A 12,337-nucleotide genomic window follows, 5' to 3' on the forward strand; every position below is an offset into this window, starting at 1 on the left:
AGCGGTGCACTAAGGACATAAGCCTTCTGTGCAGCAATGAGGACAATCCTCAGTTTACGGACCCAGCCCGCATAATTGCTACTATCATCTTTCAACCAAGTTTTTTCTAGGAACATATCAAAAATAGTGGAGCTACAGAGCAAGCTAAAACATAATTTGCAAAGACATATTGACTATGTTCATGATAATAAGTGCAATTAATCATATTACTTAAGAACTGCCACTCAAACACACATCCCTCTAGTCATTCGAGTGACACATGATCCAAATTCACCAACTCAAGTCCGGTCATCGCGTGAGTTAAGTTGGCTTCAATGGTGAACATCTCTATGTTGATCATATCTACTATATGACTCATGTTCGACCTTTAGGTCTCTTGTGTTCCGAGGTCATGTCTGTACATGCTAGGCTCGTTAAGTTTAACCGAGTGTTCCGCGTGTGCAACTGTTTTGCACTCATTGTATGTGAACGTAGAGTCTATCACACCCGATCATCATGTGGTGTCTTAAAACGACGAACGGTCGCAACGATGCACACTCGGGGAGAACACAATTTTATCTTCAAATTTTAATGAGGGATCACCTTATAATGCTACCATCGTCCTAAGCAAAATAAGATACATAAAAGGATTAACATCACATGCAAATCATAAGTGACATGATATGGCCATGAGCTTGTGCTTCTTGATCTCCATCACCAAAGCACCGGCATGTTCTCCATCGTCACCGGCACCACGCCATGATCTCCATCATCATGATGCCATCGAGGTTGACGCGCTAACTATGATGTTACTACTAAAGCAACTGACTAGCGATAGAGCAAAGCATCATCAAGCGCAAAATAATTAAAGACAACTCTATGGCTCCTGTCGGTTGCCGTAGCATCGACGTGCAAGTCGATATTTGACTATTATAACATGATCATCTCATACATCAAATATATCATCATATCATGTCTTTGGTCATATCACATCATAACATACCCTGTAAAAACAAGTTGAACATCCTCTAATTTGTTATTGCATGTTTTACGTGGCTGCTATGGGTATCTAGTATGATCCTCGAAGGTATTGCGTGTATTTGTTTTCATTTGTTTTTTGTATTTTCTCTACCGGATTTAATATTTTTATATTTGTTTTACCTGTTTTTTCTTTCTCTTTCCTCAATTTTTTGCCTTTCATCCCTTTTTATAAAAAAATGAAATTGACATTCATGAATATTTGTTAAAAATGGTGAACCGTTTTTACAGCCCATGATTATTTTTTCAAATTCGTTGATATTTTTTTGATATATTTTTACAGTTCATGAACATTTTAAAGTCCATGAATTTTTTAAATCTGTGAACACTTTTTGAAACCCCATAATATTTTGAACATTGCTGTTTTTTATTTAATTCATGTTAAAATTCATTTTTTAAAGACAAGATTTGCTTACAAATTATTAAACATCTTTTGATTTAACGAAGTTTTTAAATAAAAAATGATAGTTGATTTATTTCAGCTAGCAGTGGAGTGAGCGTGAGAAAAGTACTAAGCAAGCGAGAGCTTCATAGGCCAGCCCATGAAAGAGTTATAACATCTTTTGTAAAATAACTGAACATATGTGGTGTCTCTGAGAAGAAACAAAGAGAAAGCATGAGATAACTTTACATGGTTGCTCATGTAAAACTGAGGATCAGCTCTGTCGTAATTAAGTTGCAGCAACTCTGTAGACCATGACCCATGGATGTAGCGCTGGCTAATCCGGGACTGAATTTTGATGACCTTCCCATATGTTTTTTTTTTTTTTGGAAACGGGACCTTCCCACATGTCATGATAGGGGCCTACCGGATTTTTTTAACATAGTATAAAACCAAACATTTATATACACACGCATACACTCATCATTATGAACGCGTACACATATATCCTACCCCATGAGTACCTTTGAGAGACTGAGCTGACAAATCATCTTAATATTTACGATGACACCGTAGGCGGCTTGTCGTCAACGAAAACGTCTCCTCTCATTAAAAATGTATAGCACGAAATCCTAAAATAAATCCAGAAATAATACAAGTATGAGGACTTGAACCCTGATGGGTTGGGATACCACTGTCTCTCTAACCATCCGACCACAGATTGGTTTGCATCGAATTCCGTTTCATCGACGCGTTGCCACCATTACTATTCATAGTACGTCTGCTCCAATGTCATCCAACGAAGCAACGACAGCTCAACCACGTTAGAGCATCTCCAATAAAAGATGTAAGATAGAATATGTAAAAAAATACATCTTTAAAATTATTTTTGCATCTCCAAAAAAGTGACAACTCCGACAACTACAACAGAAGATGTAAAACAACATCTCAAATAGAAGATGCAAATGGAGATATAAAACTATACTTCAAATACCACTTCAATTGAAACATATACTTCAAACATAGCAAATTCAACTACTCATACATTTGAAACAAAATAATTAAACATGATTCTAATTAAAAATATAGCAAACTCAACTACTACTAGTTTGAGGTACTAAATTCATCAGCTTACTACTACTAGTTCTTTGAACTACTACTTGAACTACACCGAAGATAAAACCACTCCTCATCATCGGTATTCTCGAACTGCTTCCAGAATTCATCCTTGGTCGGTTAGTCGCACCCCTCATCCTCATCCTCTAAGTCACCCTAGTCCTCCTCCGAGGACCCGGCGGAGATCACCATCGAGGGGCCGACCTCGTCCTTCTTCTTCTTTTTCTTCTTCTTTTGCTCGGCCTCGCGCTTTCAGAAGAATCCCTACGCAACCTGCACATACTTCGGATGCTCACGCGCTATCGCCGGGACTAACGACAATGGTGGGCCTCTTCTTTGTCTTCTTCGTCGTGATCTCCTCCATGTGAATGCCTTGAGCACAAGCAACTCTGCATCCACCTGGCTCTCGATCTCCAGGAAGTAGAGGCCTGTCCTTGGCCTCCCTGCATATCACACGCCATGTCGTAGGCACGCGCGGCCTCATGGCCGATGGGGTAAGTGCCGATCCAAAAGCAACGGCCAGCATCGCTGAACTCCACCCCGAAGTTGCCGGAGGGCTTCGCCCTCATGCCGAAGAACCCCATCTTGCTCTCCAGAATCGTCCTTGGCGGCATGGCAACAACGGGGTGGGGCGGTGCGACGCGGCGGAGGTTGCGGCCATGGGGCGAGGCGGGGCGCTGGAGGTTGCGGCCACAGGACGGGGCGGCGGAGGTTGCGACGATGGGATGGGTTGTTGCCGCAGGGCGGCGACGGGGTCGATGACGACGTTGGGAGCGACAGGGCGGCATCGGAACCGAATCGGGCGGTGCAGCGAGGCGTCGACTCAGAGCGGACGAGCGACGAATAGGCAGCTCGGGCGACGGCAGGTCCAGATCTGGCACTGGCAAACCGCAGCGTGCGTGGTGGGCGAGCGAGCGGCGACGTTGGGTCAGGATCTGGCACTAGGCGAATGTAGCGTGCGTAGTGGACGAGCGGCCGGCGGCGGCGGTCCGACGGGAGGTGGGAGGTAGAAGGGGATAAGTGAAAGGAACGACGGTTGACAATTGACGCGCGGCTCGCAATTATACATCTTGTGTAGTGAAGATGTATATTTGCACCACAAAGTGTTGTAGTTTATATTTTGGAAAGGCGAAAATGTAATTTTTTTACATCTACATCATATGTTGAAGAAGTGTTTTTGGCTTTGAAGATGCAAAAGTTAATTTTTTTACATCTACACTATTAGAGATGTTCTAAGGCCCTGTTTGGAACCATAATAGATTATGATAATCTGAATTATGAAGATAGATTATATAATCTGGTTTATAAAAATAATCAAAGTGGACATGTTTGGAGGCCAGATTATATAAACTGTAATAAAGGTTTTACATTGCATAATGACATGTCTACCCTCTGTTTTTTTTAAAGAAGGATGGAGGTGGTAGGAATGTAATTATCTGCAACTTTATAAGGGTAATGGGTCATTAGCAATCCATAATCTGATTTTAGCTGGTATAGAGTAGATTATGAGTTTTTAATAATCTATCCATCTAGTTTTTATAATCTACACCATAAGCTGTCCTGTTTGAAGACATAATCTCTACTATTAAAGGGGGTTGTGCCGTCGTGATGGTTCAACCAGCGGGATGGTTCGACCTCTCGTTAGCTTCCCTAGCAGTTCCACCGATTTTTTCCATCCCTCCATAAACCAATCAGTTAAATACAGAAAAGAACCGGTTGATAGAAAAAACCGAACCCCACCTTCCTCCTGATAGTGACCCTGCGCAAGCGGCAAGATTTCACGCGAAAAAACGTCACCCCCACGATCCCCTCCTCCCCGTCCCTCACAACCTTCGTTATCCTTAGAAAACTGAACGTCGGCGGCGGCTCCGAGATCTCGCCCGCCCGCTCGCCAGCCAGCCATGGACGCCGTCGACTCCGTAGTGGAACCCCTCCGCGAGTTTGCCAAGGACATCGTCCGCCTCGTCAAGCGCTGCCACAAGCCCGACCGCAAGGGTAAGGACCCGCGCGCTCGCGCGCTCCCCTCGTTTTCCGATCCGGTTCGTTTTCCTCTCTCGCCAGATCTGACCCTGATTCGGCGCGCAGAGTTCACCAGGGTGGTCGCGCGGACGACGGTCGGGTTCGTCGGCTTCTTCGTCAACCTCATCTTCATCCCCATCAACAACATCATCGTCGGCTCGGGCTAGGGTACGCCCGCGTCTTGATCCCCTCCTTCGTTTTGCTGTTATCTTCCTTTGCCTGGGAGAGATCTCGTTCGGGTCCTTTTGTTTAGGTTAGATGAGATTAGATTTTTATTTTCCGAATCGAGGGAGGGCTAGATAGATATGATTTGAGTTGGTTCGGATTGAGGGTTCTTATCTTGACTCAGCATCGGCCGTTCGGTCTTGTGTATGTGATGCAGATACGAGAGGGCCCGGATGTAGGGCTCGGCTTGGAACGACGAGATTATCCTGGCCAGGTATATGTCCGTTCTGTATCTTGAGATGATTTCCATGTCGCTTGTGTAGATGAACAAACTAGGTTCAGCTTGTTCTGATGCTTAATTGGTACTTGACAAGGGTTATAATTTCTTCAGTTCTATACACTTCAAACATTTGCAACTTGAGTACTCTCTTGCTTAGTGTTTTTTACATTGTGGTGTTATGTTTGTACGAAGATGAGTGAAACAAATGTTGATACTGCAGCTCCAACATTGTATATCCACGTTGCAAGAAAATTTTCATGGTGGCTCACAGTGATGGCTTGGAGAGGAAGAGAAGAATTGTGGTGCCGTGCTCAATCTTGTATCGAGATACTGACGGCCGGCTGCAAGGTGAGGTTCCGTGTCATGGATTCCATTTTCAGGTTCAAACTTCATTCTCCCCCTTTATATTGTGGTACTTCTTCAAACAATTGAACAGATCGTTGATCATTATTGGCTTCTGGTTCACACGAAAAGGTTTGGCAAATAAACATGCAGTCGGTGGCCTTTTGTTTATTGGGTGAGGAGTAAAACATGTAAAGGCCACCAATCTTCATATTTTAACTCGGTATTACAAATACGAAACGAAATAAAGAGAGACGGCAACACATATTAGGACCATGGTATGTTGATATGTCTTGACACATGTGCTTATAATATATTTCACGCTTGCACACACTGATGCTTACAAACATGTACATATACTTACCCCTATGAACGCATGCACGCATGCCTTATCCCTATGAGCATATCTAGCAGACTGAGCCAACGTTTTAGTCTTACTATCGGCAAAAACATGGCCCCCGTGCCGCCACTTCCTTCAGGTGCCGTACTGTTCTTCCTCCCCTTCAATTGTTCCATAACCGCCAGCAGAAACAAAAGGCCCTCCTCTTTCCCACCCCATAGGCCTCATCCTCTGCCGCCCCAGGTGTCGGAGGACGATATGTGGCCGGATCTGCACAGTTGAGGTGAGGAACAGATGTGTGTAGGGGGGGAGTAGTGATGCTGGTCACTAGTCAGGGGACGGTGGTGAAGGAAGGAGCAACAAGGCTGGTGATGGGCCAGGGACCACGAGAGGATGGGGAAGGGGGACGACGTCGTGCTTCTCGCCTCCCCCCATACTCCGTGTCGGTGGTGTTGCAACTCCAGCAACAACAGTTCGTCTCCATGGTCGTCCTCCTCCCGCTTCTTTCCTCCCATGCTAATCATCTCATTTTTCTTGTTCATACCTATAGGCCATGCATGCTCTTTTTTGTTGTTCATACCTATAGAAAAATTATGGTGGTGATGATTCATATAAGTATCATGATTGCTTTTATGGAAATAGGGCTTTACTTCTCGAGATGTGGGTAGTGGTCTTCATAACTTGCCCCCTTGGACACCCTCATGTCTGAAATTTTGTCTTACCAATTTGATGTTGGTTCACATGCAGGTACAGAGAGTAGCACCATGCATTGCATGCTGACTGTTTGGTCAAGACAATGCTTTTGAGTTTCGTGAGATATGGCCTGTAGATCTGTGACATATTGAATCAAAATGGCATAATTATGCTCTTGCATGACCACCTGATGTGACATATTGTAATGTATGAACTATTGTTCAGGCAAGGCTTTATATTGCAAGTAAACTATCCAACCAAATGAATTGTTCCAAAAATTTAATTTTCCGCCAAGGTTTTCACATGATATTCGAGTTTAACTATCTTCTTAATTATACTGCAGACACTTGAGTTGGTAGTATTAGTGTGATGAAGCATGCTGCAGTAGCAATTGAATTTGCTGACATACCATGGATTTATTTCTGCCTCTATTTGATTCTCGGTATCTTCCAGTTTAACTATCTTCTTAATTATACTGCAGATACGTGATGTTGGTAGTATGAGTGTGATGAAGCATGCTGTAGTACCAATTGAATTTGCTGACATACCATGGATTTGTCACCAATGGTGCTGATCTGAAGGTTTGTATGGATACTGATGCTCAATGGTGCTGATCTGAAGGTTTGTTCGTCGTGGGACGAGGACGACGAGGAGGCGCTGCGATGGGCGGCGCTGGAGAAGCTGCCCACCTACGATCGCGCGCGGACGGCGGTGCTGGCCATGCCGGGGGGGAGTTCAAGGAGGTGAACGCGGACAAGCTGGGCGCGCAGCAGCGCATCGCCTCGGTCGGCGATGACCACGAGTGCTTCCTCTCTAAGTTCAAGGACCGCGTCGACAGGTACGCCCCCCCCCCCAGCTTGAGCTTCTCACCTCCTCTTTGGAATTTCTCAGCCAGGTGGGAATTCGCAAAATTCTTTGTTTACAGGTCAACAATAGCAGCAATTGCCCAACCAGCCAAATTTGAGTCTATTCCTGAATGTTTCTGCCTTTAAGCTGTGCAAAATCAGTTTTAGTATGTACATGAAATGATGGAGTATTCTTGATCTGCTATCATCTCAGGAGTTTTAGGCCTCGAAGAACGAAGCATGCAATGAGGAATAGTTAACTAACCTTTTGCTATGATAGTGTAGTAGTCCTGACTGCTGTTAAATTATGTGTATCGAATGACATATTATCAACATTACAAAGTAGCATGTGAATTGACTCTTATTATCAGATTATCTATAATCCAATAAGACTAATATTTCACACAGTATCCATGCTTATGCTTATGTTAAAAACTTGGCCTAAATTTTGTTTCTTACCTATATCCGTCGATGGATACTATTTCTCAAACATGCTTTAGCTACTGCATTTTTATAAAGGCTCATCTGAGTCACCTCCAAATGGTCATTTTTTCAAAATATTGCTTTGATGGTCAAAGTGAGGATTTAGGATTGCTATGGTTTGAGGTGTATTTTAATGTTGTAGCTTACTAGCTTTCTACTTTCGTGTACAATTTCATTTCGGTTCTAACTCATTTATCTTGACTGTAACTGAGAGTGGATAAGGTATGCACCAGTTTGTCAAAATACACGCGCGGACGACGGTCGGGTTCGTCGGCTTCTTCGTCAACCTGATCTTCATCCCCATCGTCAACCTGATCTTCATCCCCATCAACAACATCATTGTCGGCTCGGGCTAGGGTACGCCCGCGTCTTGATCCCCTCCTTTTGTTTTGGTGTTATCTTCCTTTGCGTGGGAGAGATCTCGTTCGGGTCCTTTTGTTTAGGTTACATGAGATTAGATTTTTTTTTCGAACTGAGGGAGGGCTAGATAGATATGATTTGAGTTGGTTCGGATTGAGGGTTCTTATTTTGACTCAGCATCGTCCGTTCGGTCTTGTGTATGTGATGCAGATACGAGAGGGCCCGGATGTAGGGCTTGGCTTGGAACGACGAGATTATCCTGGCCAGGTATATGTCCGTTCTATATCTTGAGATGATTTCCATGTCGCTTGTGTAGATGAGCAAACTAGGTTCAGCTTGTTCTGATGCTTAATTGGTACTTGACAAGGCTTATAATTTCTTCAGGTCTATACACTTCAAACATTTGCAACTGGATTATTCTCTTGCTTAGTGTTTTTTACATTGTGGTGTTATCTTTGTACGAAGATGAGTGAGACAAATGTTGATACTGCAGCTCCAACATTGTATATCCACGTTGCAAGAAACTTTTCATGGTGGCTCACAGTGCTGGCTTGGAGAGGAAGAGAAGAATTGTGGTGCCGTGCTCAATCTTGTATCAAGATACTGACGGTCGGCTGCAAGGTGAGGTTCCGTATCATGGATTCCATTTGCAGGTTCAAACTTCATTCTCCCCCTTTATATTGTGGTACTTCTTCAAACAATTGAATAGATTATTGATCATTATTGGCTTCTGGTTCACACGAAAAGGTTTGGCAAATAAACATGCAGTCGGTGGCCTTTTGTTTATTGGGTGAGGAGTAAAACATGTAAAGGCCACCAATCTTCATATTTTAACTCGGTATTACAAATATGAAACGAAACAAAGAGAGACGGCAACACATATTAGGACCATGGTATGTTGATATGTCTTGACACATGTGCTTATAATATATTTCACGCTTGCACACACTGATGCTTACAAACATGTACATATACTTACCCATATGAACACATGCACGCATGCCTTATCCCTATGAGCATATCTAGCATATTGAGCCAGCGGTTTAGTCTTACTATCGGCAAAAACATGGCCCCCGTGCCGCCACTTCCTTCAGGTGCCGTACTGTTCTTCCTCCCCTTCAATTGTTCCATGGCCGCCGGCAGAAACAAAAGGCCCTCCTCTTTCCCACCCCATAGGCCTCATCCTCTGCCGCCCCAGGTGTCGGAGGACGATATGTGGCCGGATCTGCACAGTTGAGGTGAGGAACAGATGTGTGTGTAGGGGGGGAGTAGCGATGTTGGTGACCAGTCAGGAACGGTGGTGAAGGAAGGAGCAACAAGGCTGGTGATGGGCCAGGGACCACGAGAGGATGGGGAAGGGGGACGACGTCGTGCTTCTCGGCTCGTCCCATACTCCATGTCGGTGGTGTTGCAACTCCAGCAACAACAGTTCGTCTCCATGGTCGTCCTCCTCCCGCTTCTTTCCTCCCATGTTAATCAGCTCATTTTTCTTGTTCATACCTATAGGCCGTACATGCTCTTTTTTCTTGTTCATACCTATAGAAAAATTATGGTGGTGCTGATTGATATAAGTATCATGATTGGTTTTATGAAAATAGGGCTTTACTTCTCGAGATGTGGGTAGTGGTCTTCATAACTTGCCCCCTTGGACACCCTCATGTCCGAAATTTTGTCTTACCAATTTGATGTTGGTTCACATGCAGGTATAGAGAGTAGCACCATGCATTGCATGCTGACTGTTTGGGCAAGACAATGCTTTTGAGTTTCGTGAGATATAGTCTGTAGATCTGTGACATATTGAATCAAAATGGCATAATTATGCTCTTGCATGACCACCTGATGTGACATATTGTAATGTATGAACTATTGTTCAGGCAAGGCTTTCTATTGCAAGTAAACTATCCAACCAAATGAATTGTTCCAAAAATATAATTTTCCGCCAAGGTTTTCACATGATATTCGAGTTTAACTATCTTCTTAATTATACTGCAAACACTTGAGTTGGTAGTATTAGTGTGATGAAGCATTCTGCAGTAGCAATTGAATTTGCTGACATACCATGGATTTATTTCTGCCTCTATTTGATTCTCGGTATCTTCCAGTTTAACTATCTTCTTAATTATACTGCACATACGTGATGTTGGTAGTATGAGTGTGATGAAGCATGCTCTAGTACCAATTGAATTTTCTGACATACCATGGATTTGTCACCAATGGTGCTGATCTGAAGGTTTGTATGGATCCTGATGCTCAATGGTGTTGATCTGAAGGTTTGTTCGTCGTGGGACGAGGACGACGAGGAGGCGCTGCGATGGGCGGCGCTGGAGAAGCTGCCCACCTACGACCGCGCGCGGACGGCGGTGCTGGCCATGCCGGGGGGAGCTCAAGGAGGTGAACGCGGACAAGCTTGGCGCGCACCAGCGCATCGCCTCGGTCGGCGACGACCACGAGTGCTTCCTCTCCAAGTTCAAGGACCGCGTCGACCGGTACGCCCCCCCCCCCAGCTTGAGCATCTCACCTCCTCTTTGGAATTTCTCAGCCACGTGGGAATTCGCAAAATTCTTTGTTTACAGGTCAACAACAACAGCAATTGCCCAACCAGCCAAATTTGAGTCTATTCCTGAATGTTTCTGCCTTTAAGCTGTGCAAAATCAGTTTTAGTATGTACATGAAATGATGGAGTATTCTTGATCTGCTATCATCTCAGGAGTTTTAGGCCTCGAAGAACTAAGCATGCAATGAGGAATTGTTAACTAACCTTTTGCTATCATAGTGTAGTAGTCATGACTGCTGTTAAATTATCTGTATCAAATGACATATTATCAACATTACAAAGTAGCATGTGAATTGACTCTTATTATCAGATTATCTATAATCCAATAAGACTAATATTTCACACAGTATCCATGCTTATGCTTATGTTAAAAACTTGGCCTGAATTTTGTTTCTTACCTATATCTGTTGATGGCTACTATTTCTCAAACATGCTTTAGCTACTGCATTTTTATAAAGGCTCATCCGAGTCACCTCCAAATGGTCATTTTTTTCAAAATATTGCTCTGGTGGTCAAAGTGAGGAGTTAGGATTGCTATGATTTGAGGTGTATTTTAATGCTGTAGCTTACTAGCTTTCTACTTTTGTGTACAATTTCATTTCGGTTCTAACTCATTTAGCTTGACTGTAACTGAGAGTGGATAAGGTACGCACCAGTTTGTCAAAATACACATTGGTTATCTTACGAACAAGTATATCGATCACCAGAGCACAAGCAAATATCTTATTTTTTCATGAAGCAAACTGGTGGCATTGGTGCTCCTGGATTGAACCATCAGTTCGGTTGATGCCACTAACCTCTACCCACCATGTTGATTGGCTACAGATAGATGTCAATGTGAGGGTCATCGATGGGTCGCTGTCCGGCATGGTGACCATTGAGTCGTGGAGAACACATGCAAAATTGATCATACTCAACAAGTAATGTTACAAGAGCTCATTTCTTCAGAATTGGCATATGTAGTCATGTACTCATGCGCTGACATTCTAGAGTTAGCCCCTAATCAAATAAATGTTTGATGTCTGATTCATCATAGAATATTTGTGCTTGGTGCAATAAATTTCACACATGACATGATTTTGTTAGTCAAACGGTTTATTTAAGCAGGAGGTAATCTTCTTAAACTCTCCATAAAACAATCGGAATAGTTCATTAGTTGATTGCTTAGTTGTGTTATCTATCACATCTCTTGCTCATGGAACATAACCTCATAATATGCACATAATATTCCAAGATCTCCCATCACGATATGTCAAATCTAAAAAAATGAGTTGATTCATTTCCATGTGATGTGGAAGTTATTAGTGGACATTTTTTAACCATACAGTTTGAGTTCACTTTTGGCAGTTATGCTTGTTGAATATGTTACTTCAAAAAATCGATTATGTGATGTAGTAACGTCAAATGTGGTAAAAAAATGTTTTTATGGTTCATGTGGAAAAAGGCAAAAGCTTTGCCTCTGTTTATACTAACCATTAGTTTAGAATAGTATAAGCAAACCTCGGATGCATTAGGTTTTTAAAACTCTTTATAGCAGCTGGTTGGTGGACGCGGTGTTTCTGCTCGCGAGCGCACCTTTGCTCTTTATCTGGACGGTTGATCTGCATGTTGGGATGCGACGCATTAAATGGCTGGTAGAGATAAAAGTGCTTCACTAAATTAGAAAATGAAAGAATATACTTGTGCTGTGGGCCAGGATGTAAACGGAGGAGACGACGCAAGTGAAGGCGACGAGTCGAGC

At 43.3% G+C, this 12,337-nt stretch overlaps 1 protein-coding gene across 1 annotated transcript; it reads left to right on the top strand.

The window, feature by feature from the left end:
- Positions 1–4,416: 4,416 nt before the first annotated feature.
- Positions 4,417–4,701, top strand: LOC123440217 (protein transport protein Sec61 subunit gamma-like). The gene is made up of 2 exons (XM_045116789.1): positions 4,417–4,510; positions 4,601–4,701. The coding sequence occupies exons 1-2, from the start codon at positions 4,417–4,419 to the stop codon at positions 4,699–4,701; spliced, it is 195 nt and encodes a 64-aa protein (XP_044972724.1).
- The last annotated feature ends 7,636 nt before the right edge of the window (positions 4,702–12,337 follow it).

Source organism: Hordeum vulgare, chromosome 3H, assembly GCF_904849725.1.
Source record: "Hordeum vulgare subsp. vulgare chromosome 3H, MorexV3_pseudomolecules_assembly, whole genome shotgun sequence".
Classification (NCBI taxonomy): domain Eukaryota; kingdom Viridiplantae; phylum Streptophyta; class Magnoliopsida; order Poales; family Poaceae; genus Hordeum; species Hordeum vulgare.

Bases quoted from the DNA above. Each gene is read 5' to 3' on its own strand.
- LOC123440217 (XM_045116789.1), top strand. From the start codon at position 4,417: ATGGACGCCGTCGACTCCGTAGTGGAACCCCTCCGCGAGTTTGCCAAG. The intron at 4,511-4,600 runs GTAAGGACCCGC...TTCGGCGCGCAG, and splicing joins CCACAAGCCCGACCGCAAGG to AGTTCACCAGGGTGGTCGCG.